General features: G+C 42.9%; 1 protein-coding gene across 2 annotated transcripts in view; it reads right to left on the reverse strand.

Annotated features, from left to right (window-relative positions):
- Positions 1 to 24,632, reverse strand: part of LOC115138365 (uncharacterized) — a 55,723-nt gene that overhangs the window by 1,812 nt on the left and 29,279 nt on the right. For both annotated transcript variants that reach the window (XM_029675153.2, XM_029675154.2), the window contains 19 exons: positions 23,235 to 24,622; positions 19,869 to 21,016; positions 16,919 to 19,608; positions 14,708 to 14,746; positions 13,476 to 13,594; positions 12,932 to 13,246; positions 9,841 to 9,967; positions 9,697 to 9,732; positions 8,701 to 8,882; positions 8,377 to 8,503; positions 8,029 to 8,174; positions 4,311 to 4,437; positions 4,112 to 4,141; positions 2,459 to 2,571; positions 2,143 to 2,275; positions 1,830 to 1,969; positions 1,278 to 1,401; positions 821 to 979; positions 414 to 579 (listed from right to left, as the gene is read on the reverse strand). In XM_029675153.2, the coding sequence (XP_029531013.2) occupies positions 414 to 579; positions 821 to 979; positions 1,278 to 1,401; positions 1,830 to 1,969; positions 2,143 to 2,275; positions 2,459 to 2,571; positions 4,112 to 4,141; positions 4,311 to 4,437; positions 8,029 to 8,174; positions 8,377 to 8,503; positions 8,701 to 8,882; positions 9,697 to 9,732; positions 9,841 to 9,967; positions 12,932 to 13,246; positions 13,476 to 13,594; positions 14,708 to 14,746; positions 16,919 to 19,608; positions 19,869 to 21,016; positions 23,235 to 24,622 (7,309 nt within the window). The remainder of the gene's footprint in view (positions 1 to 413; positions 580 to 820; positions 980 to 1,277; positions 1,402 to 1,829; positions 1,970 to 2,142; positions 2,276 to 2,458; positions 2,572 to 4,111; positions 4,142 to 4,310; positions 4,438 to 8,028; positions 8,175 to 8,376; positions 8,504 to 8,700; positions 8,883 to 9,696; positions 9,733 to 9,840; positions 9,968 to 12,931; positions 13,247 to 13,475; positions 13,595 to 14,707; positions 14,747 to 16,918; positions 19,609 to 19,868; positions 21,017 to 23,234; positions 24,623 to 24,632) is intronic.

Here is a 24,632-nt window from a genome sequence, read left to right on the forward strand (position 1 = left end):
GAAAAGAATACAATACAGTTAAAGGTGTACTCCAGGATCTTAAGCACAACAAATTTGTAACATATTATATGAATTGCAAACAAAATTGGTCAGGACGTAAAATATCATATGAAATGGATGACGTAGTACACAAAACGGGAACCACTTTTGTCTCGTGAGCACCACTTTCAAAACTACTGGCTAAAATTATATACAAGTTTGAGAGTGTATCTAGGTTTGGTGGCGGCTACCTATTCAATAGCTTGAGGACGTGGCAACATATGGATAATACAAACCACTTCCTAAACCTACCACCAGATGGAGCCAGACTATAACTATGGGGACTGAGCTGAATGCCAGAGCTCCTATCTTTGTAGCTCTTAGCTAATGATAGTAAGGTTGGCTGAGAGAGAGAGCAGAAGAACTGATCTGACCTTTAATCTCCAGCACCAGGTCAGGTTTGAGGTGGCATCGGACCAGGCCGTCTGGAGTAATGCTCCACAGCTGGTTGTCTATCCCTGGCTCCGGAGGGGAGACACTCAGCCTGCTGCCTGCCATGATAATGCTCCCTGATGTCTGCAGGCAACAGTCCTCCACCAGCTATAGAGACAGAGAATATGGGTTCAGATGTGGGTGGATTCTGTATGAATACAAACTGACAGATATAGTTTCATTTGATTTTATATTAGAGATATTTGACAATTGTACTGGGATATGCTCAACACGTGACATGAAACTATGTTGAAAGAATGAGGAAGCCAGTTCTGCAACACTTGAAGTTGGTGGCGATGGAATGAGTGGAAATGATGATTCAGTGCAAAAGCTTGAGCCCATGAGGTACCTTGCAGCGTAGGACTCCGTCATGGTAGATCCAGGTCTGGTCCACTCCCCCTGACTCCTCCAGGGCCTGGACCCGCAAAAGCTTGACTTCATCCAGAGGCCCTGACAGGGACATCACATTGCCCGTCTCTCTGCTCCGCAAACGGAAGTACACCTGCTTCTGTAGAGGTCAATAGGCAAACAACACACTTAACATTAGCTTGACTAGGCGAGATAAGAGTTCTTCTCACCCGACAGTGGTCATTATCCAAATCCTAACTTGAGGTGGCTGCATATTATTTGCATTATGGGGTAATTCATGCAGTGATGACAAAATGAGATTAGTGCAAAAGTTGAGTTGTGTACACAGATCTCATGTTAGGATACAGTCCATTGACTGTTGTTTAGTTATAGGTAAAACTGTATTGGATAGACAGCAATATGTGAATCTAAAATGGAACCATTCCCCGCTTCCATACCTGCAATAGTGGTCGCAGGGATCCGATTCGCGGCCAGCTGCTGAACTTACACCAATCATTCAGTTCGCTTGGCGGTAGCAGGATCTGACGGCCCCGGTGGTTACTATCCTCATACAACACCCAACTGTAGGGCAGGAGAAATCAATCCAACACAGTCAGCTGGTCTTCTTATACAACATCTGTGACACACCTCAAATGTAAACAATCAACCTTCCTACACCGTTTCAGTTTACAATAGCCCAGCAAAACTATGGGCTCTATTCAATCCGTATCGCGGAAGTTCAGCTTTACAGCGCCATTGAAATTTAAAGGCAATGTTCCCGTGTCAGAGGAGACTGCGTTCCGGAAATTACCTTTACATTTATATTGCGCAATCTGCATCCCTTCAGGGATACAGATGAAATAGAGGCCTGGTTGATGCTTTATTAGTTGCTTAGACAGTGCTTCAACCAACCAAGATGAATTGTAAATGAAACTCTCTCTTTAAAATGTCAATGTTTGTTTTTAATCGCCTAATAAAAAATGGTCAAATCCTATCCAGGTGTGACTTACATTCCTCCGTGGATCACCAGGGAGCGTACGCGTCTGTCAACCCCAGCCAGCTGCAGGTTCACCGTCTCTCCCGTCAGCACCACCTTACGGCCTCTACAGCCAACCTTACTGAACAGCGTTATGGACGGGAGGGAGAACTCCTGGAGAGACAAGGGGGAAGGGGAGGGTGGGTAAAAACGTGAGATTATACATTATGGTATTGTAGGAACAGGACAGCTCTAAGATATGCAGTCACTTTACACAGACATGACTTAGGTTCACAAATACTGGACGCGTGCATCCCATGCCAACACACATAATCCACTCTACTCACATGGCTGATGGTCTGTATGGAGCGGATGGTAGAGTCAGGACCCAGACAGCCCATTGACTCAGTGTTGGGGTAATCTCCCTCCTCCAGGACAAACATGTGCTCTGTGAACTGGGATCCCTCATATGCCACCCAGCTGGAACATAACATAGAGGCACACAGTCAAAATAGCGCTCTCCAGTACTAAGTCCCCCTTGAGTGTTCAGAGGGCTCTTGGGACAACAGAAAAGGAAAGCCTACACTTTCAGTATTTTTTTCCTATCAAAAGGCACAGTATTGATGTTTACATGCTGCATTTAAAGCAGATTTATTTGCTCACCTCCCAGCCAGTACTCTACAGGAGCGAGGGGAGAAGTCTTCCTCCAGGGATACCACACTGTCCTCCAGTACCACCACTCTGCCCTGGAACCCAAGCTCTGAGAACAGCTGGACCTACAGTACATACACCGGAGACTGACATGAGACAGGGCCGCCATAATGTACAGTGGATTACAGGTAGGTAGTGGTGGCACTAACTCTAGTGGTGGCTCTAACTCTAATTTTGCCCAAAATTTCCTCGGCGGCCCAACCGGCTAAGCAAAGGTGTCCTGTGTGAAGAATTCTATGAGAAACAGTGACATACAGTCTGAATGACCTAAAATGATAAATCCATATTGGTCTTTCACAGCTCAACCCAAGCTGTACTGTGCAGTAGTCTAATAGTAGGCCTACTATTTAAACAGATAAATGATGCTGTCAACTAAGTCTGAAATTCACAGGTTTAATAGTAAAACTACAAAATTGGATGTTCTAAGACCACAACAATGCTTAAACCACATCAGCACACCACTTTTGAGGTCTGAGAAAAATAGAATACATTTTTTATTGTGTAGTTATTACCCTTTAATTCAAGTGCTCGGGCACCTAGCACTGTTGTTTGGTTAGTAGTGGTTTTTGTAGCACATGAGATGGAGTTTGCGAAACAAATGTCCACAGGATTGACGCAAATAATATAATTCTGCCAGGTAGGCATAGGCTACTTTGTAGCTAGTTAACATTTAATTGAGAAGATTTTTGGGGAAAAACTTTCCCATCTACCACAGGGGTGTCAAACTCATTCCATGGATGGCCGAGTGTCTGTTTGTTTGCTTTTTCTTTCAATTAAGACCTAGACAACCAGGTTAGGGAAGTTCCTTACTAATTAGTGACCTTAAATCATCAATCAAGTACAAGGGTGGAACAAAAACCCGCAGACACTCGGCCCCTGTGGAATGAGTTTGACACCTGATCTACCAGAAGACGGTTAGGCCTATCATTAGCATTGCTATATTTTTTCCATGTTCCTTCATTTTTTTTACAACCTGGACGTTTTACTTCATATTATGAGGCATGCTTCAAAGTAGCCTCTAGCTAAAATACCACCATAGAAACTTGGAGACAATTATTTTATAGACTTCCTCATATGCTTTCTCATGTTCTATTGGTTTTCTTTGAACTTTCTTTGATTGTTTAGCAGCTAAAGGCATTATCCTAGTCATTTTAGTAACCCATGGTAGTTGTTGCATCTTTAGATCTCCCCTCTCTACATTTCTAACAGATATTTCCAACTCTGTCCATGAAACCGCTCACACATGTGGTATGGATTTTAGAACAGTGTTTTCCCATAAAAATTGCATTCTGTTCTAGGTCTACAGCCGTGTGCACATTGCTGTGCTGAAAATGTGAAGAAAGACATTTTAAGCTAAACATTCCGATCTGGTCCACCAGCCGGGGTATATCTCCACTCCACTACTTTCATACACATCATGGGAATTTAGAAGTGAGTATACGCAATGCCCACTGAAAAAGAAGTGGGTATATGGCCTAAACCTGCTTATACCCTCCACTACACGTAGGCTACTCTTCATGCAAACTGATGGTATAATCACTCCCATACACTAATGACTATGTTAAGATAGTTAATACTATTTGTTTATCACTATCTTGACTTTACCTTGAACTTGCTTGATCCACCCAGGTTATCCTGAAAGGAATAAAGAAGGAAATGATGGATTACATTCTTTATCGTCACTGGATAAACAATTTCAAAGTATCCTCACCAACCTCACAACTTATCACTGTCATTCAAGTAAAAACTTAGTATCATACTATAAATGTGATACTACTGTGAGTATTATTTTACAACGGTTTACCTGGAAAACGGGCTGCAGCGAGGAGATCTTGAGGTTCTGTCCTCCCCAGTCCTCTGGGCTTCCGTAGAGGCCTTTCTCTAGAACGTAGAGCTCCCCGGAGAACATTGGGTTCTCAAAGGCAACCCACCTGTTTAGAGCACACAACAGGTTGGAACTGGCAAATGAACACTTACAGTAGGACACCCCATAAAACGGTACAATTTTACAATATAACATGTTGTAAAAAGCATAATTCCCTCCCGTGTTACATAAACTTTAAACAGGTGGTCTGAATATGATCATTATAGGCCTTATCATTTGACTGTAGTCTCTAGTCCTCTAACTTCACTGACATTTTCAACCTCTCCCTGACCGAGTCTGTAATACCTACATGTTTCAAGCAGACCACCATAGTCCCTGTACCCAAGGAAGCAAAGGTAACCTAAATGATTACCGCCCTGTAGTTGATCGTGGACTACAGGAAAGGGCGGGCCGAACAGGCCCCCAATAACATTGACGGGGCTGTAGTGAAGCGGGTCGGGAGATTCAAATTCGTTGGTGTCCACATCACCAACCAACTATCATGGTCTAAACACACCAAGACGGTCATGAAGAGGGCACGACAAAACCTTTTTCCCCCCAGGAGACTGAAAAGATTTGGAATGGGTCCCCAGATCCTAAAAAAGTTCTACAGCTGCATCATCAAAAGCATCCTGACCGGCTGCATTACCGCCTGTATTGCAACTGCTCCGGATATGACCATAAGGCGCTACAGAGGGTAGTGTGTACGGCCCAGTGCATCACTGGTGCCAAGCTTCCTGCCATCCAGGACCTATATAATAGGCGGTGTCAGAGGAAAGCCCATAAAATTGTCATAGACTGTTTTCTCTGCTACCGCACGGCAAGCGGTACCGGAGCGCCAAGTCTTGGTCCAAAAGGCTCCTTAACAGCTTCTACCCCCAAGCCATATGAGTGCTGAACAATTAATAAAATGGTCACCGGACTATTTACATTGACCCCCCCTCAATTTGTTTTGTACACTGCTGCTACTCTCTGTTTATTATCTATACATAGTCACTTCACCCCTACCTACATGTACAAATGATCTCGACTAACCTGTACCCCCACACACTGACATGGTACTGGTACCCCCTGTATATAGCGTCGTTATTGTGTTACTTTTTATTTTTATTTTAGTTTATTTGGTAAATATTTTCTTAACTCTTCTTGAACTGCACTGTTGGTTAAGAGCTTGTAAGTAAGCATTTCAAGGTAAGGTGTATTCGGCGCATGTGACAAGTAAAGTTTGATTTTATTTTATTTACAACTTAAATCACTAGCTGTAACTCCATTATATTACTACCAAACCAACAGCCCTAGCATTAGATGTTTATAACTTAAATCACTAGCTGTAGCTCCATTATATTACTACCAAACCAACAGCCCTAGCATTAGATGTTTATAACTTAAATCACTAGCTGTAGCTCCATTATATTACTACCAAACCAACAGCCCTAGCATTAGATGTTTATAACTTAAATCACTAGCTGTAGCTCCATTATATTACTACCAAACCAACAGCCCTAGCATTAGATGTTTATAACTTAAATCACTAGCTGTAGCTCCATTATATTACTACCAAACCAACAGCCCTAGCATTAGATGTTTATAACTTAAATCACTAGCTGTAGCTCCATTATATTACTACCAAACCAACAGCCCTAGCATTAGATGTTTATAACTTAAATCACTAGCTGTAACTCCATTATATTACTACCAAACCAACAGCCCTAGCATTCGATGTTTATAACTTAAATCACTAGCTGTAGCACCATACTAGCCAAACAAACCGCCCTGACATTTTGAAAGGTTATAAAACAATTAGTGAGTAAACAGTAGAAGCGTATAAATAGATTATGTAAGGGTTATCCCCATTCAGTTGTTCAGTCTGAACTACATAAGATTTAGGATTATGCTCCACGAGGCCGATTCCGATGAAAGAATGTACACCTTTCCTACGCACTCCTCAGCATATGGTATTCAGACTAAATTTATTCCGTCGGGTAATGCGCTCTGCAGGTGTGGCTACCTTGCACGCGCTGAATACATTTAATTCAACCAATTAAAACCCTCCCACTTGCCAACAGTTTTTCTCTGGGAGTTTTCATTCAATTGGGTTTTCAGTACATGCATCTTAAGCCATCCCTTTAAATACGGTGTACCGTATAGTAGTAATTTTAGTGACAGACTCGAGAGAACAGGTTCAGAATAGTAGGATCAATTAAAGAAAGACATTTAAATATATGCATACTCGCCTCCGTTTCAGCGCCAATTGGTAGATTTAGAAATACTCTGATCTTGTAGATTATTTAGGTTTAGGAAAGTATTTATGAATCATAGAAACTGGTTTGGGGAGCCTTTATACACGAAATAAAGAAAAACTGTGGTTTGATTCATTCTGAAAGTTGCCACATCCAGTTCTTCAACCTATAGTAATGTTGGAAGGTTAGTGAACATACAATTATAATAGAGAGAATAGTGTACAATATACACGTATGTTTTGCCTGCACTAACCATGGAACAGTGTGATGACACGTATCGTGCCATGTGTCGGATTCAAATGGCTACGGCTTGGTCTGCGCTCCGCTCAACAACGTTTTAATGAACCTACATGTCTTTTTTGAATCATCAACTGTTACTAACGATCCTCAGCAACAACCACACATCCGTAACGGCGTTTACAGAGGAAGCTAACTTAGGTAAACAAAAGAATGGAATGATAATGTCGGCTATACCAACTGAAGGGAACCAACAGTAAATTGGCAGTTAAATATGTGTGGTTATTAGTCCTACTGACGGTTGATAATGAAAGTGGCTATTATTTAACATGATAGAAATAGGAGACAGAGAAAGTCGAGGTAACCTATAATTAAGACATTCGAGAGTGCCCATCCCTGCATGTTACAGTGCATGGAGAATGGTGGTGTAAATGTGGTAGAATTATTAGAGAATTAAGTAAAGTTCAGAATACACCGCTGATACACCTTGATTTCTTAGATCTAACTATGTGAGAATAGCATGCTATTCTCATGCTTAAGTTCAAGGTCAGAGTACGGATAGAAAGAAAAGTGCATAAAAAGGGAATTTTGTTCCATTTAGATGCACTTAACTCGGGTCAAAATCTGGCCCTACATAACTAAATAGTTTGGAAAGATGCATTAAAACGGAAGTGAAAGTTCTAATTTCATTCTAACATAGAGACATTTCTGATAGCTTATGAACCACTGCGACAACTGAATATACCATATACAAAAAAGCACCGGCATCCATCCTGCTAATAGCCAATGAAGCTGAAGGTGATTCAATTCATGTCTGGAACATGGCCACTCCCTTTTCGAAAAACGTAATAATAATATTGACTCCAGCACTGTGCCTTTACACCCTAATCTCATCTTTTAGAATATGTAACCCTAGAGAGCGCTCTCATTCCTCCACCCATTGTCTAACCTTCAGTATTACTTTACTAAGTGTGACATTCACACACCTCTTTCATGTTTGTGCCCTCCGGTGCTGTGTGTGTAAGTGTTCATTAAAAGCTTGCAATAAGAGGAAAGAGGATAGGAGTGACCCACCTATATATCTCTAGCACAGCAAGCCCAAGCCTTGGTGCAGTTGTGACACACCGCGTTTCATTGGATGCAAGGCCTGCTACATAGGACTGTCAGAGAATTTGACTTACACTCCACCCTGGACATTGATGGACTGCGTTTTGGGGCCGCAGCAGGTGTCCTCCATGTTAGTGACAGGCCCCAGCAGGTCCATGTGGACCCCTCTCTCCCCAAAGTCCCTCTCATTGAACAGCTTCACATGGGGAGACAGGAAGTCCTACAACACAGGGAATGTACACACAAACACCATTCAAATGGCCCCTCTGGGTTAACAAGATCAAAGTAGACCCATCTTTTCAACTACCTGACCATTCATACTTTGAATCATCAAAACCCATCAAAGACAGGTCGGAAACAGATGAAACAGATTTAAACCATGGTCATGTTCACATAGCTTTGAATAGAGTTGCAATACTTACAGAGCATACAGGGCGCAGTGACAGGAGCTGGTCTCCGTAGCCTCCCCACTCCCTCCAGTCAGGGTACTCCCCCTCCTCCAGGAGATACTGGTGACCCTCAAAGTCTGGCTCATCATAGCCCACCCAGCTACAGGGACAATCAGGAGGGTGATGTTCGAGTACATACAAGCCAATACAGTACAGAATTAATAGACCATTAATCTGTGTTATGATAGGTTAATATGGGCAGAAGGGGGTCATTACATAGTTAGATAAGATACACAATTCTACAATACTATCCCTTACTGTACAGTATGTCAGCTGAGATCAACCACAAGTACGTACAGTCCTCTAAGGATCTTGAGGGATCCCACAGAACACAATGTCTTCCTTTTGACTGGATTCCCTTCTTCCTCCTCCTCCTCCTCCTCCCCATCTTCCTCATCTCCTCCCTCTCTGAAGTCGTACACATCATCGTCAATCTCCACACACTTTCCCTCAAAGCACGGCCTCTCGTACACCAGAGCCTGAGGGGGAGAGAAGGGGTTCAAGTTTAGGCTGATGTGCTGAGGTGGGCAGTGTTCTCCATGCCGTCCCCATCTCCATGCCAGGGCTGCATGCTCCTCATACCACAGATTCCAGCTCCCTAGGCCCTGTGCCACCTGGCCAAAACATACTGTATTTCACCACTGCCTGTCTGTCAGTGTAATTTAAGCCCAGATGGCTACGTGGTACTTTTTCCTAACCTATAAATCAATCATATGCTTGAATGGATACGCAAATGTTCAGCACATACTGGGCCAGACAACTACATTATCAGCCCCTTGAAAACGCATAAACTGCGCTTGCATATTTCTACATTTTTAGATTGACTACTGAAATTGACCTAAACAAACAGCTCTACTGGTAACCACAGGCCAGTCTTCTGGGTTAGACAGCGAGAGTGAGAGCATGCAGAGACAGCACACTGGTGCCATGTGTCCATAGAGCTGCCAGTGCACACATAGTTCTCTCACTAGTCACTGGCCAATTCACCTGCAACAATAGGCCTGTCTGTCTGATTCACAACGGGCAGATTTGCTAAGGCAGAGGATTTAGGATGGCAGCGGAGCTATAATAATATGCCATGTCATCACATCACAGCTTGTCTTCAGCCATGTCACGAGGATAACATTTTACAAGCCTTTGGTTATTATGAGTTTTGTGATAAGAGGCTCTTGCAGTTGTTGAAGCTTCCCGCTGTCATTCACTGACTGTATGTTTATTTTTTTCATCCTTAAACATTGATGTAAATATGAATGGCCATGGAAATAGCTATAAAAACTCAGAGGGGAAACGTACCTTTACGTCATTAGAATGCTCCACCTTAATCCCACCCTGTAAGACACGGAAAACAGTAGGCTTTTAACATCATAAAGATAAAACAGTGGAAGCTATACGGGGAAAGGGATTTTCAGAAAATAAGTATGAATGCCATAATGATACCATTTTGAGGGGTTTCAGAGATCCGATGAACGGCTGAGGGAATCCCCAGGCCTCTGGACAGGGATACTCTCCCACCTCCAACACCGCTAGCAGACCCCCAAACCCTGGGTCACTATACACCAGCCAGCTACAGGACGGGGAAAGGCCCACACACACACCGCATACAAAGATTAGACACTAAGTGATGTACATCACACCTTTGTTTTTCAGCTCCCATGTAAATATTAATAATAAAGAAAATGCAAATACAAGCTCAGGGTGTTAGCCCTGTGATTCTCCTTCACACCTGAGAAGACAGACATGAGTAGATATCCTAAACTATATCTAAAATGACGACATATGTGACTTGTTTCAGGAAACTACACGTATGTTACACGTCAGTACTTCACAGGAGAGCCATTTGAACGTATATATATACAGTGGGGCAAAAAAGTATTTAGTCAGTCACCAATTGTGCGAGTTCTCCCACTTAAAAAGATGAGAGAGGCCTGCAATTTTCATCATAGGTACACTTCAACTATGACAGACAAAATGACAAAAATAATCTGGAAAATCACATTGTAGGATTTTTTATGAATTTATTTGCAAATTGTGGTGCAAAATAAGTATTTGGTCAATAACAAAAGTTTATCTCAATAATTTGTTATATACCCTTTGTTGGCAATGACAGAGGTCAAACGTTTTCTGTAAGTCTTCACAAGGTTTTCACACACTGTTGCTGGTATTTTGGCCCATTCCTCCATGCAGATCTCCTCTAGAGCAGTGATGTTTTGGGGCTGTTGCTAGGCAACACGGACTTTCAACTGCCTCCAAAGATTTTCTATGGGGTTGAGATCTGGAGACTGACTAGGCCACTCCAGGACCTTGAAATGCTTCTTACGAAGTCACTCCTTCGTTGCCCGGGCGGTGTGTTTGGGATCATTGTCATGCTGAAAGACCCAGCCACGTTTCATCTTCAATGCCCTTGCTGATGGAAGGAGGTTTTCACTCAAAATCTCACGATACATGGCCCCATTCATTCTTTCCTTTACACGGATCAGTCGTCCTGGTCCCTTTGCAGAAAAACAGCCCCAAAGCATGATGTTTCCACCCCCATGCTTCACAGTAGGTATGGTGTTCTTTGGATGCAACTCAGCATTCTTTGTCCTCCAAACACTATGAGTTGAGTTTTTACCAAAAAGTTATATTTTGGTTTCATCTAACATATGACATTCTCCCAATCCTCTTCTGGATGATCTAAATCATATTTTTTGCCCCACTGTATATTTTTTATCAAAATGCGTTTTTTGGACAGAAATGCCTTCTGGAAAATGTGAACTTCATGTGTCTTAATAACAAACATGTATGTCACCTGTAAATACGAGCCTAGTTGGTTTAACAACAGAAAAAGAAAGCAATGATTTGCTGAGATAATGAGTGGGCTGGACATGCCAAGAGATGAATTCGGATTGGTCTGCCATGTAGCACACTCCTGTCTATTTGAGCTGGTCAGTAACATTATGTGTAGGTAATTCTGTCTAATACGGCTTTAAAAAATATATATATATATATATTGCATAGTAGAAATGCATAAGTGTTGCTCTCCACTTTCTGGAGGACTGAGTTTTGAAATCAATGGAATTAGAGTATGATAGCTAAGGAGATGGATAAAACACCTGTCTCCGGATTACATCTTCAAACTAAGGGCAACTATGGCATCTGTGAGAGAGGGAGAAGCGTCCATCAATACGGGTAAGATAGTCTAGCTAGCTCCATTTTCAGATATTACACATTTCAAATTTTTGTCAGAAAGTTGTTTTCATTTCAAGTTAGTATACTGTTAGCTAGCTAGCTAATGTTAGCTGACTGGCTCGCTAGCTGACGTTACGTGTATGATCTGTGTAGTAATATTATTCGTATCTCAGAGCCATTTGTTTTGCTAGTTATAGCCTAATGTTAGCACGCTAACATTGAACCTGGTTGGTTAGCTATCTGCAGAATCATGCAGGGTAGTAATGTTCATGAGGTGGGATTATGGTTCATTGTTTAGTTAGTTAGCTACATGTCTTAACATGTATGCAAGTAACCATTTCAATAGAATGGTAATGATGTCATTACAACAACTGTTGATAGATGTAGCTGGTAAATTCGCTCTGGCTATCTACTCCGATTTCAGAGCACTCTCATCTGAGTGTGCCAGAGCGCAGAATAACTGACAAATTTACAAACGCTCAACACTATGCTCTGGATAACATAAAAACAGCCTAACCAGCTCTGCTAGGGTGAGTAAAATGGTCAGAGTAAGCTGTTCTCACATTTGTGTCTGGTAGTAGCTAGCAAGCTAACCAACGTTAGCCAGTTAGCTCGGGGGCTTGACTGCTGATGTTAAGACAGAACGCTTGGATCAACCCTTAAAGAGATGGGTTGGGATAAAGCTTAAGAGGGTGTGAACGATGCTGAATGGGTGTAGACAAAGAGGTCTCCAGGAGGTGTACCAAAACATTCAAAGGCCATTTTCTCAAAAGTGAGGTTACAAATTTATCAACTTTCAAAGCAGAATTACTTTCCCATTGTTCCTCAACTGTAGTGTATGAAATACCATTTTCTAGCTCGGAGTCTCTACTTTTTTCCAATGTAAAAAGCACCATTTCAAATTTTGCTACAGCCGGTCGGTCACATCTATAAAATCACCAAGGTAATTACTGTATATAGAAAACAACAACAGTTTGTGTGACTGAGTGAAAACATCTAACAGCAGGTTTAAGTCACTCCAACAAACAAACAGGCCAGCCTGCATTCCACTGAGGAAAGAGAAGATGCCAGACCAATACACTCTCAGGTCTTATTCTGTATTTCATATGACACGGTATATCTTAAATGAAGTAAGCTCTGTCTATGAGAAGAATTGGCAACAATAATGCATACACAAAATCATGAATGAACATGCAAAATGATAGTTTGCAAACTGTTTCATCCATTTCAACACACTTTTGAGCAATAGCAAGCCTGCTGGGGCGATGTAGTCCAGTATACTGGATTCAATTGAATATTATAGCAATATCTGGACTATGATTTGGACCTTCAACCATGTTGGTATGAGGGTAGAACTTACACTCCAGAGTGGACCTTGATGGAGCCGGTGTTCTGTATGTTCCCATAGGAACAGATCTCAATGGAGTCGTCACAGAATGATGACATCCTCCCCAGACCATTCACCTCAGTGTACAGGTCAATCTGAGGTAAACTGTAGTCCCTCACTGCCAGGCGGATGGATCCGATGATCATGGGTGAAGTTGGGACAGGCTGATCCATCTGGTCCAGTGCCCCTGATGTCACCTCCTCTGCCCACACGTTGACCAGCTCCATGGGGCCCTCCTCCAAGGCGATGGTCCGCCCCTGGAACCCTGGCTTCTCATATAGCAGCCAGCTACACAGACAGGAAGTGATGACACACAGAGGCATGTTCATAACAGTGACAATATGTTTAGAGTTGCTGTCATGCTTTGTTAATATGAGACATTCATCAATTCATAAAGGATTGTGACAAGTTAATAAGATTTTTATGTGTGTGAGATTTGTATGAATCTAAGCATTTATTGATGGAATAAAGAGTAAGGGAACGAGGGAAGAATGTTGTCCCCAACAAACGGTCTTACCATCCCCTGATGACCCTGACTGAGATGACAGGAGACAGCTTCATCATGGAGGCATCCTCCACGTCACCAAACACCTCGTAGGCCTCTCCTTCAAACTGAGCCTGCTCATGGAGCACTATCTACAACAGGAAGTAGAGATGGACAGTAAGTATATCTCATGGTCATTACATGTGACACTTGGTGGTTGTATCATGGCCACTTGTTAAACTTCTTAAACACACTTAGAAAAAAGGGTTCCTCAAGGGTTCTTTGGGAAGGGTGATTGTTCTATGTGGAACCATAATGACTCAAAGAACCCTTTGAGCCCTTCAATGTTTTTTTGCAGTTCAGAAAAGGTTTATTTCCTGTTTAAGTGATAATTAAAGTGTAGGGGCGGTGGCTCATTATAATTCTTTGGGGTGTGGTTTGCACCCATATCTTTTCGTGCAACCGTGAGTGAGTGTCATTTCAGTTGATCTAATCTGTTACATATTAAATATGACTATGGCCAGTGTTGGTGCCTTGTGAAAAACCCACGTATGGTCTTGAGTATATTGAGAACTGTTGTCTAAATGAGTGGTTCTGAATTCTCTCCTCAGGGACACCCAGTCATTCCAGAGCTAGCACATGCACACCTGATTCATCTTGTCATTAACACAATAAGGACACCTATGGGTTTTTTACAATATAATATGGCTAACCAGAATTTAAGAATCCTGATGGTTCTTCAAAAGGTTTTGTAGATTGAGAAAGTTTCTTTATAAAACCATTATCCATAAAGGTTCTGTAATGAACCATTCATAAAGATTCTATTCTATATAGCACCAAAAAGGGTTATAAAGAACCCTTTATTTATTGGTTCTTTATAGAACCTTAGGAAATGGTTCTTTAAATCACCATAAAGGTTCCATTTAGAACATTATGAGCATGGTTCCTTATAGAACCTTCAAAAAACGGTTCTATGTAACACCAAAATAGGATCCACTATAGTTACGAGCCAAATAGCCCTTATTTGGCACTATATAGAACCATTTGTTTTTAGTGTGTAAAATATAATTGAATACTGCAGATGTTGTTTTATTAAATATCTATCAGGATTATCACCATGAAATATGAATAATTATATGAGAGTAAATCATTTAGAACTCTCCAAAACACCACGAGGTGTATACCTTGCATCATATTATAATATCAGTGTGTTACTGTAAAACACTGGGTATTGGATAGTTAGTTTAATGTAAAGTCAACTGTACCTTCCCAGGCCGTTTATGAAACCCTCTCGCTTCTGGAATCTGCAAAGGAAAAGAGAGCATGCTGTCTTTCATTTTCTTCTGAGGGACTGGGGGGTGGAAAAACAGAAGTATCCTGTGTGTTTCCTGCACTCCCGACAAAACTATGGACCGCCTCCAGATAAAAATAACTCAAAAGACTAGCAGTTAAAAATTTGCCAGCTTAAGAACATTAGTCATCTACATGGTATTTGGTGTGTAAGAAAAAAACGTTGTTGGTCTACACCCACTGCTTGCTGGGAAGGAAGTAAGATGGCAATCGTGGCATCTGGCTCATATAAACAGAACAGCACGAGAGAAGTCGGGCTATTCGCATGTTGATAAAAACTGGTGCACAAAATGAGGTCGTTCTGGACGTATATGAAACATTTATTGTGAAGAATGCCTTTTCTTCTCGTCTTTCCTTGTAAACAATGTATGGCTTGTTTCTAAGAGACATAACTTGTAAAGATCTACAACTTGTGAATGGATTTCAACATTCCAAAAGAAAAAGATGGACCTGAGGTGATTTAGTGATGTGTTGCCCTGGGGATAGATAATACTGTCACTGCCAGGACTTTGTTCAAGGTGAACCGTTTCTGAAGGACCTGCCCAGTCCATAAAATAATGCCTTGCAGGTCAAAACTCATTCAGTTGTTAAAGTGATTTATCAGTTTGAAGCAGTAAAGCAGTGATGGTACTGAGCGAATATAATAGAAGCAGGTGGAGACAACCATAGCTATACTAAACGGTCATAAGTTCTAGAACATCTACTCATTTTTCTTTATTTTTACTATTTTCTACATTGTAGAATAATAGTGAAGACATCAAAACTATGAAACAATACATATGGAATCATGTAGTTACCAAAATATATTTAATATTTGAGATTCTTCAAATAGCCACCCCTAGCCTTGATGACAGCTTTGCACACGCTTGGCATTCTCTCAACATTTTGTGGAAATTCTTCCCTTCTTAATCATTTGAGCCAATCAGTTGTGCTGTGTCAAGGTAGGGGTGGTATAGAGAAGATAGCCCTATTTGGTAAAAGACCAAGTCCATATCATGGTAAGAACAGCTCAAATAAGCAAAGAGAAAGACGGTCAGTCGTTTCGGAACATTTCAAGAACTTTGAACGTTTCTTCAAGTGCAGTCGCAAAAACCATTAAGCGCTATGATGAAAATGGCTTTCATGAGGACCGCCACAGGAATGGAAGACCCAGAGTTACCTCTGCTGCAGAGGACAAGTTCATTAGAGTTACCAGCCTTTTTTGGTTCCAACCACCATGTCTTTGTGAGACGGGGTGTGGGTGAACGGATGATCTCCGCATGTGTATTTCCCACCGTAAAGCATGAAGAAGGAAGTGTTATGGTGTGGGGGTGCATTGCTAGTGACACGGTCAGTGATTTATTTAGAATTCAAGGCATACTTAACCAGCATGGCTACTACAGCATTCTGCAGCGATACACCATTGCATCTGGTTTGGGCTGAGTGGGACTATCATTTGCTTTTCAATAGGACAATGACTCAACACACCTCCAGGCTGTGTAAGGGCTATTTTACCAAGAAGGAGAGTGATGGAGTGCTGCATCAGATGACCTGGCTTCCACAATGCCCTGACCTCAACCCAATTGAGATGGTTCGGGATGAGTCGGACCGCAGAGTGAAGGAAAAGCAGCCAACAAGTGCTCAGCATATGTGGGAACTCCTTCAAGACTGTTGGGAAAGCATTCCAGGTGAAGCTGGTTGAGAGAATGCCAAGAGTGTGCAAAGCTGTCATCAAGGCAAAGGGTGGCTATTTGAAGAAACTCAAATATAAATATATTTTGATTTGTTTAACACTTTTTTGGTTACTACATGATTCGATATGTGCTATTCCATAGTTTTAATAATAATAAGATGCTAGTTACCACATGGCTTGACCTAGGAATAAGAACTTTTCATCAAACATAACAGTTGGATACGTGGATCTTTTTTTAAATATTTCTTTTTACCTATGAAGAAGAACACAAATTCCTGTCACTTCAATGTTTTGTCATCCTGATATAAATTGACCAACCTGTGAGACAACCAACCCCGGTCTGCCCTACCTGGCTAAAGAGATTTTAGACAGATAAATCAAATAAGGTAGACACAGCAACAATGCAAAACCCCAAACTGTCAGTTGGTTTCATGCAGTCATCTGAGACTCTTACCTTTGTGTTGGCTGTAAGAAGACCATTCAGAGGGGCCTGTGGGAGATGGTTATTGGTTGAAAGATGTCCTAACGTAAGTCCCTTTACGCCCATATTTAGAGGAGGAAGTCCAGCACCCTGACCTAGGTCCATTACAGTACTAACCAAAGCACTCTGTGTAACATTACTCTGTGAAGCTCCTTTGTCTTCCCTGAGATATTTCTCCAGGTGATCTGGTAGCTTTAGCTCAGTGAATGAGGGCAAAGAAGGAGGTGAAGAGGGACTGATTATTGACTCACAAGCTGCACCCACAAGCAGGCCTGGATCCATACCGCTCCCGCCCGCCCTTCCTGGCACTGTGCCCTGGGTTGTAAGAGAAGGAGGAGCACCAATAGAGACTGAGGAGGAAGGATCCCCGTTGCCCTTTCCGGAAGTCTTGGGGGAACTCAACAATTTGGACAGTATGGACATCCTTCCAAGCCGCGACGAGAGCTGCCCGGTTTCTTCTCCTTTCCCTTGCTCCTCTTCCTTATCTACCTCCCTCTTCACTTCTACCTTCACTTCCACCTCTCCATCTTCCCTGTCTGTTTGATACCCTGGTTTTCTCAGGGCTCTAGATGGAGACTGGAGAGCTTTGTAGAGAAGGCTACCCTCTGCTCTATTCTGTCTTGTCCGTGTCTTGTCCTCCCTGTGAGGCTGTTTCTTTATCAACATGGCCGGGGTTACTTTATCTTTCGTCCTCTTCTTCAGGCCAAACTGAAAGCCCTCAGCATCAAAGGGGTTCTCGAAGCGGTCCTCCTTGATGGCGGGTAGAGCAAAGGGGGGTGAGGGGGTCTTGGGATGACTGTGGTGCCTCTTGGAGGGCAGGGAAAAGGGGGTGCCCAGTTCCTTTATGTTCCTGATGAAGTTCTCCACATCGTCAGACTCAGCCAGACTCTCATCCTCGCTGGCTGAACAGTCCAGCCTCCTCTTGGTCTCCTTCTTCTGCTCCCGCTTGGATCTGTGCTCCACATCTAACCAGCTGGAGGGAGAGGCCTGTTTCAAAGGGAGAGGTTTAAGGGGAGAGGGGTGCTTCGGAGAAGTTGGCGGCTGAAGAGGCAGTTCAGTATTGGGGGTTGCTTTTTGAGTTTTAGGGGGTTCTTTGAGGACCAATACCTTCTCATCCTGAGATTTTGTGCTTATGGTTTTTGATTCCTGTTTTGTGTCTAATATCTTAAAGGCTGTGCTTTTAGTCACTCCTTCACTTGGTCTATCTTCTTGTTTTGTCACCTTCTTCTTTTCCTTAGCCTTTGTGGTTATGGACTTTGATTCCTGTTTTGCGTCCATCTTAGTTACGGTACTCTTATTGGCTGCCTCATGGGGTTTGTCCTCTTGTTTCTTTCCTTTGTGTGGCTGCCTATGTGCATTTGCCAAATTATGTGTCAGTGAAGGAACCTCTTTGTTCAGTTGGACCTCTCCATTTTCAACTGTTTTCTGAACAATCCCACCCTTTGTTAGAATGTCTGAGACCTTCACTGGCTCTCCCTCCTTCTGTATTTCACTCTCTTTCCTAAAAACTATGGATATATCAGAATCTATGGCATTACCAATAGGTACTATATCTGGGGTTTGAACATTAGCTAGTGCCTGTGATTTTTCCTCCAAGCCAATCAGATTTGTCTGTGTTGCCATATTGAGACTATCTCCACTTTCAACCACAGTGGAGGCATTTTTGGGTGAGCTTTCCTTAGCTTCATCCAGGCCATTTTCCACAGGCTCATTTGTACTACCTATTTCCTCTCCAGCACCAGATATGAGCTTCTCTGATGCTGCAGAGGTATTGTCATTGCTCTCATTACTCTTCTGATTGGTTCGGGTGTCAGTGTCAGCATGAATGCGGTCAGTCAATGCAGGCTTGGTAGATGCATATATTACTTCCTCATGGGTAGGTGTGCCTGAGGCAGACACAATGGGGCTTGGTTCAGATGGGCGTTTCTCCACAACGACACCTGGCTCTACATTACCTGTCAGCAGCTGTGGTGTATCTGTTAAGGCTTCCACATAGTCGCGGTCAATCTCTGATGAGAGATCTGGGGGTGGTTTGGTTTGATGTTTCTGTGTAACAGAGGTAGTTCTGACTGACAGGGATTTTTCTTGTGCAATTTCCGATTTTGCATCCAGTTTTGTTACAGGTGTACTACTACTGCTGTCCTTCAGTGATTCCTTTGTTCCAGTGATTGCTGGTTTATCTGTTTGATATTTTACAAGCTCAGTGCTACAGTCTGCTACTAGTGAGGAGCCTGTTGCTGGTTTGGTTTGTTGATCTTCTATCTGAGAGTTATCTGTGATCAGCGACACATGATCTTGTACTGGTGTAGATTGTGTTTCAGATAGTGTTTCAGAGTTCACAGTTTGCTCAAATTTCTTAAGGGGTTTGCTGCGTTTTCCTTTAGGGGGGGTTTTCTGACGGAACATCGGAAGCTTGCTAGCCACAGTTACAGAATCACTTGGATCTTTCACTGGACTGTTCAAACTCCCAGCATCCTCAGCAGTCTTGTTCATGATGGGAGATGTGATGTTACTCTGCTTCTTCAATCTAAGGAAGGCAGGTTTCTCTGACTTGGTTGGTACCAGTGCGGGAGAGGTGGGTGTGTCACCATCGTCATGTGGAGTGCTCTTATTGGAGAGCTGTTGGGGCAAGTTTGTTGGCAAAGGGCAAGGCAGCTTGCTTCCTGTTGATGATACATTAGTTAGTCAGACAATTCGTATAACGGTGTGTTGGTTCGTTTTTAATCATACAATGCAAAATGAGAGCTATCCCTCTATAAAATATGTGAAATGTAAAATACCTCAAGTCCATCAAAGCAATTAAACAATTCTGAAACATTACCACTACTAAACACACAGCTAAAGTGTGTTAGCTAGACAGATGCCATAAGCAGAGAATCTTATTAATACTGCATGTTTAAAATGCACGACACATTTGTCTTACCCTTCTCAGGTTCAGGGATCAGGGTCTCATCTGTGGGCCTTTCCTCTGGGCTGGGAAGCTCCTGCTGCTTTGGACTGGTTGGTGTGGAAGGCCAACTATTGACACCTGATGCTCTCTCAGTGGTTTTGGTCTTTTTACTGCCTGTGTCGATGGTTTGGGGTTTACCATTTTTCGCCTTTCTGACCGAAGAGTTGTCAGGGGCTTTGGGTAACCGACTCTTTGGTATCATGCTGCTGTTGTTGCTGTCTGGGTGTGTGGGAGTCTGTTTTTTCACATCTTTGGGTTCTCTTGTTTTGGCAGTGGTAGTGTTGTCCTCTGGGTCTTTCTCCAGTCCATTGACCAGGTTAACCTTATCTGAACTATCTTTGCTATTAACTTTGCTGAACTTCACAGGTGACATGAGTGGTACTTTAGTAGGTGAGACCTCTTCTGACTTAACAGGCCCAGAAGTTTGTTTTTCTCCCGAACCCACTCCCTTCACCTCTTCAACAATAGGCTTTGTACCTGTTTTCATCATTAAATGTTTAGGTTCAGGAGTTTTCTGTTGTTTGGAACCAGCCACAGGCACAACCTCTGAAACATCAACCACTGAGGTTGTGTCTGGTGATACTGGGGGTTTCAATGCAGATTCTGATAATGACTTTTTGGGGATTCTCGACTTGGGGCTGTCGGTGACCTCTGTTTTTTCTGCAGTGAGTTGACCCTTTGATGTAGACGGCATAACCTCTGTTTTCTCCCCGCCATCTTTAGTTGTCCTTTGCGATGGAGCCCCACTAGAAACCCCCGACTTTCCACCATCTGTGAGACCCTTTCCCTTAGCCATGCCCAGGCCAGCTTTGGACTTGGGTCCAACAGAAGGAGATGGGCTCTTTAACCGACTGGCTACATGTCCTACTTTAGACGGGGTGACCTGGGGCATCCCCTGACCTCTAACCCCTGAACCCCCAGTGTTAGGTTGTGTTTTGCGTCCTGGCATGGTTGTGGTTGGAGAGGCCTCATCCAGATCTGGGGTTGGGGAACTGTCTACAGCCTTGGGCTCATGGTGGCTTAGGTCAAAGTCTGTACCCTCAGTTATCTCTCCCACAGAGATGATACAGTCATTGTTTGGTTCCTTGAGATTTACATTCACCTTTTTGAGGCTTGGCAGCCTGGAGAGAAAAGATGGAAAAATAGTGAGTAGCCCTTTCCTGCAGACAGTGACCAAAAGCTCCCTCTTTCGCCTCATGGGTAGAATGTTATTTATATTTTTCTTTAATTAATAAAGATTATAAAAATTTATAAAACATTTCTATGTCAAACAGTTTGGATATATTTTAGTCTTCTGTGATGTATATAAAGTGTAATATTGGGATGCAACCTCAAAATGGAACACATTTCACCTCTATATCTGACATGGTACAAGTGTCTTCTATTTTTAAGCCCATAACCATGTGTGTGAGGTGTATACTTTTGTTTTAAAGTAGATTTGTTTAAGACTACCAATAATCACTCTGCGTGATCCTGATTTAGCCCACTGCAGTAAAAGGTTCACTTTGAGGGGAGGAGGGGAAAACAATTTAGTGTGCAGAATAAACTTGTCCCCACAAACTGGTGTGCTTGTTAAACTCAGGTAACATGACATTGATGCTACCTGATTTATACATTCAACTTTAAAATATATAAACACATTCTTCAGATGAAGAAAAACAGCCTTTAGCAATACCCATAAGTGCAAAGTGAAACTGAAATAAATCTTTCTGCTCTGTGTAACTTGACAAAACAGATTGTTCTTAATTAAAACTTTCAGTAATGTAGAACATCCCCTCAGGTATCAGTATAATAGTAGAAATGTGATTCCATTGAGGTACAGTATAACAATAGTTTTAATCTAAAAACAGGCTATTCCACCTGAATATGATACCACTAAATACATATTCCTTGTGACAATAGTACATCTGATAGATGGATATCAGAATGGCATGCCTTACTTTTATCAGCATTGTATTGTTTCTATTCAGCAAACCTTTTAGTCAAACAAAGTGAGTGACTTGTGGTCACTTTCAGAGTAACTTTTGTCATGAGTCACCATTCAGGATGGAAATAACGCCTGAAGTAAACACAGCCCAGTGGTCACAGATGTGTATTCCACATTGGTTTAAAGTCATTTCACTGAAATGACGTGGGATCAATGTTGAATGAACCAATGAGTGCCCAGTTTGAGATGCCCTCCATTTTGATTGAAATATAACAACAGCTCATTTGAACAAACCATTTTTTTTTCTTTCAGTGATTATAATTAGCAGGTTACATCTCATGCAATATATATGATATTTTCCACGTCCTATCTTTATCTACTATGAATGTTCTGTTTACAAACTTCTGCTTACTCCAGTAAAGTGGCCTCCAAAATAACTAGTGTGAAATGTTACAGTAAAATTGGAAAAACAGTTGTTTTAAAGACAATCTTGGTTGGGCTGAACATCTATGATATTTTCTCTTCAGAATCCCCTGTGCCAGAGGACACAGTTAACAGACTTAACCATATTGTTAAGATAATAAGCATTGCATCAGTGGTACAGATGTAGGATCTTAACCTGATCACTCTTTTGTTGCTGAGAATGTTCCTGCACGGCAGGAAATGCAAACCTGTAGTGTATTTTAGGTATAAAAATACTTCTAAAGTTTGGAATTTCCACTTTAAAATGTCAGACTTGATTTGCCCTACCAAAAATGTCAATTCATTATAACCCACGTAATAATTAATATTTCCTGTTGCTGCAGGATTATTTCCCTGCTGCAGCAAACTGGCTCAAATTAAGATCCTACATCTGAAGCTGTCATGGTCGCTGCTAGCGTAATTTAACACAATTCTTATTAGCTTGGTAAAAGGAACAGTTGCTCATGAGTTTACTTGTTGCATTATTCAAATAACTGCTGCATCATGATTGATTTGCCACAGTATACTACAATATTGAAATGGTTCCCCTGTATTTTTCTTTCTTGCTCAACAGCAAACTCGTAACAATTTAGGGTAGCCTATTGACTCGGTTGTAAAGACTGACTGACTGTGCACAGTATTTTGTGACGAATACATAAGAAGATATTGTTGTACTGTATAGTCAATGGCCTTCCGTACATGCAGTAGCCTTGTCAGTATCATTCAGTCAAAGTAAAGTATTAGTACTGTAGGTGAACATTTGAATGACGCAGGAGTTTTTCAGCTATGTAACGAACTGTTCTTATTGTTCTCCTTTGGCACAAATAGACATGGGAATACACAGGTTAGGTTGCACACCTCTCTCTCTCTCTTTCTGTCTCGCTCTCCCTCTCAAGGATCAAAGTGCTCATTAAAAAGACTCCCAAAAAATGTGAAATAAAGACACTTACAGTTTCACCTCAGACTTCTGAGGAATCTTTGAAGCCAAGTCTACGATGTCATTATTTTCCAGCTCTCTCTCTGTCTGCTCATCCCCATCAAAACTGGGCTCAGGGCTCACATACACCTTCTTAGTGAAAAGCTTCTCACTGTGGGACAGTTTCACACTCCTGCGCTTTTCCTCTTTGCTCAGGGCCGTCTGATCCTCTAGAGGGGGGCTGCACTCGGAGTCTGTGGCTGGACTGGTCACCTCTGGCCGGGCTTTGTTTGTTTCGGAGTCCTTGGAGACTGGTGCTGTGGATACAGCCAGCTCTGGCTCTCTGCCACCGGATACCGCTGAAAGGGTTACAGTGGCCAGGACACCGGCAGTATCAGTGTACACCACAGGGGCCACAGACACAGGTATGGGCTCTTCTCCCAGGTGTGTTTCCACCCACACAGGTTTGTGTAGCTTCGCAGGTGAGTCCCGCCTCGTCCCCTCTCCCCCAGGTAACGTCATCTGCCTGGGGGGAGCAGTTTCAGCCGAGCTGACGCTGGTGGGTTTCAGAGCCCTTCTCCTGTTCTTCTTCCCCATGGCTGGGCTGTTCTCTCCCTCCTCACCCTCTGGCTGTGGGTCTGAGGAGGACGGGGTGTGAGACTGAGAGGCTAGAGTCACTCCCAGCAGGTAACTCCCCTTCCCTCCAACAGATGTTTTCAGAGAGGTCTTTTTAGACTCGATGCCGAGAGAGGTGACATCAGTCTTTAGGTGAGATTGAGAGAGCTCAAACGACCTGAGGGTGGTTTGGACCACTGGGCTGCCCCACTCCGACCCCTCTCCGTCTTTCACAGTGGTTTGTTCCTTCAGATATACCTGCAGCCTCCTGTTTACCTCCTCCACCACGTCCTTAGTGAGGCCGAGCTCTGGGGCTTGCTCCGCTTCGGAGGGGAACACGTTCGTGGGAGTCAGATTCCCAGAATTCCTGTCTGCCTCTCCGTCTGACTCTGCTTCCGCCAGGCTGACCCTGCAAACCTGCACCTCCCTCACGCTGCCCCGGCCGCTGCTGTCACTGTCTGCAAACGGCAGGTCCCCTGTGTCCGCCACCAACAGAGAGGCTAGGCTGGATGTACTAGGGCTGGTGCTGCTACTGAACCCCGACCCCTTCGCTTGGAGCTCCGGCAGACTCTCCAGCACTGGCCCAGCTCCCGCTTCCACTACCTCCCCCTCTTTCTGGGTAGTGGTGGTCCTCAGCCCGTCCTTCTGGTGGGGGGAGAGAGGAGAACCAGGGGACGGGGGAGAGATGGGAGAGCCAGGACCCAGCCAGGATCCATCCTCTGAGCCTACTGAGAGTGAACCACTCCGGCTCTTCTTCTTCTTGGTGGAAAATAAACTGCTGATGCGGTTAAGCATTCCGTCCGAGCTCTGGGAGGAG

Source organism: Oncorhynchus nerka, linkage group LG12 (genome assembly GCF_034236695.1).
Source record: "Oncorhynchus nerka isolate Pitt River linkage group LG12, Oner_Uvic_2.0, whole genome shotgun sequence".
In the NCBI taxonomy this organism is placed as follows: domain Eukaryota; kingdom Metazoa; phylum Chordata; class Actinopteri; order Salmoniformes; family Salmonidae; genus Oncorhynchus; species Oncorhynchus nerka.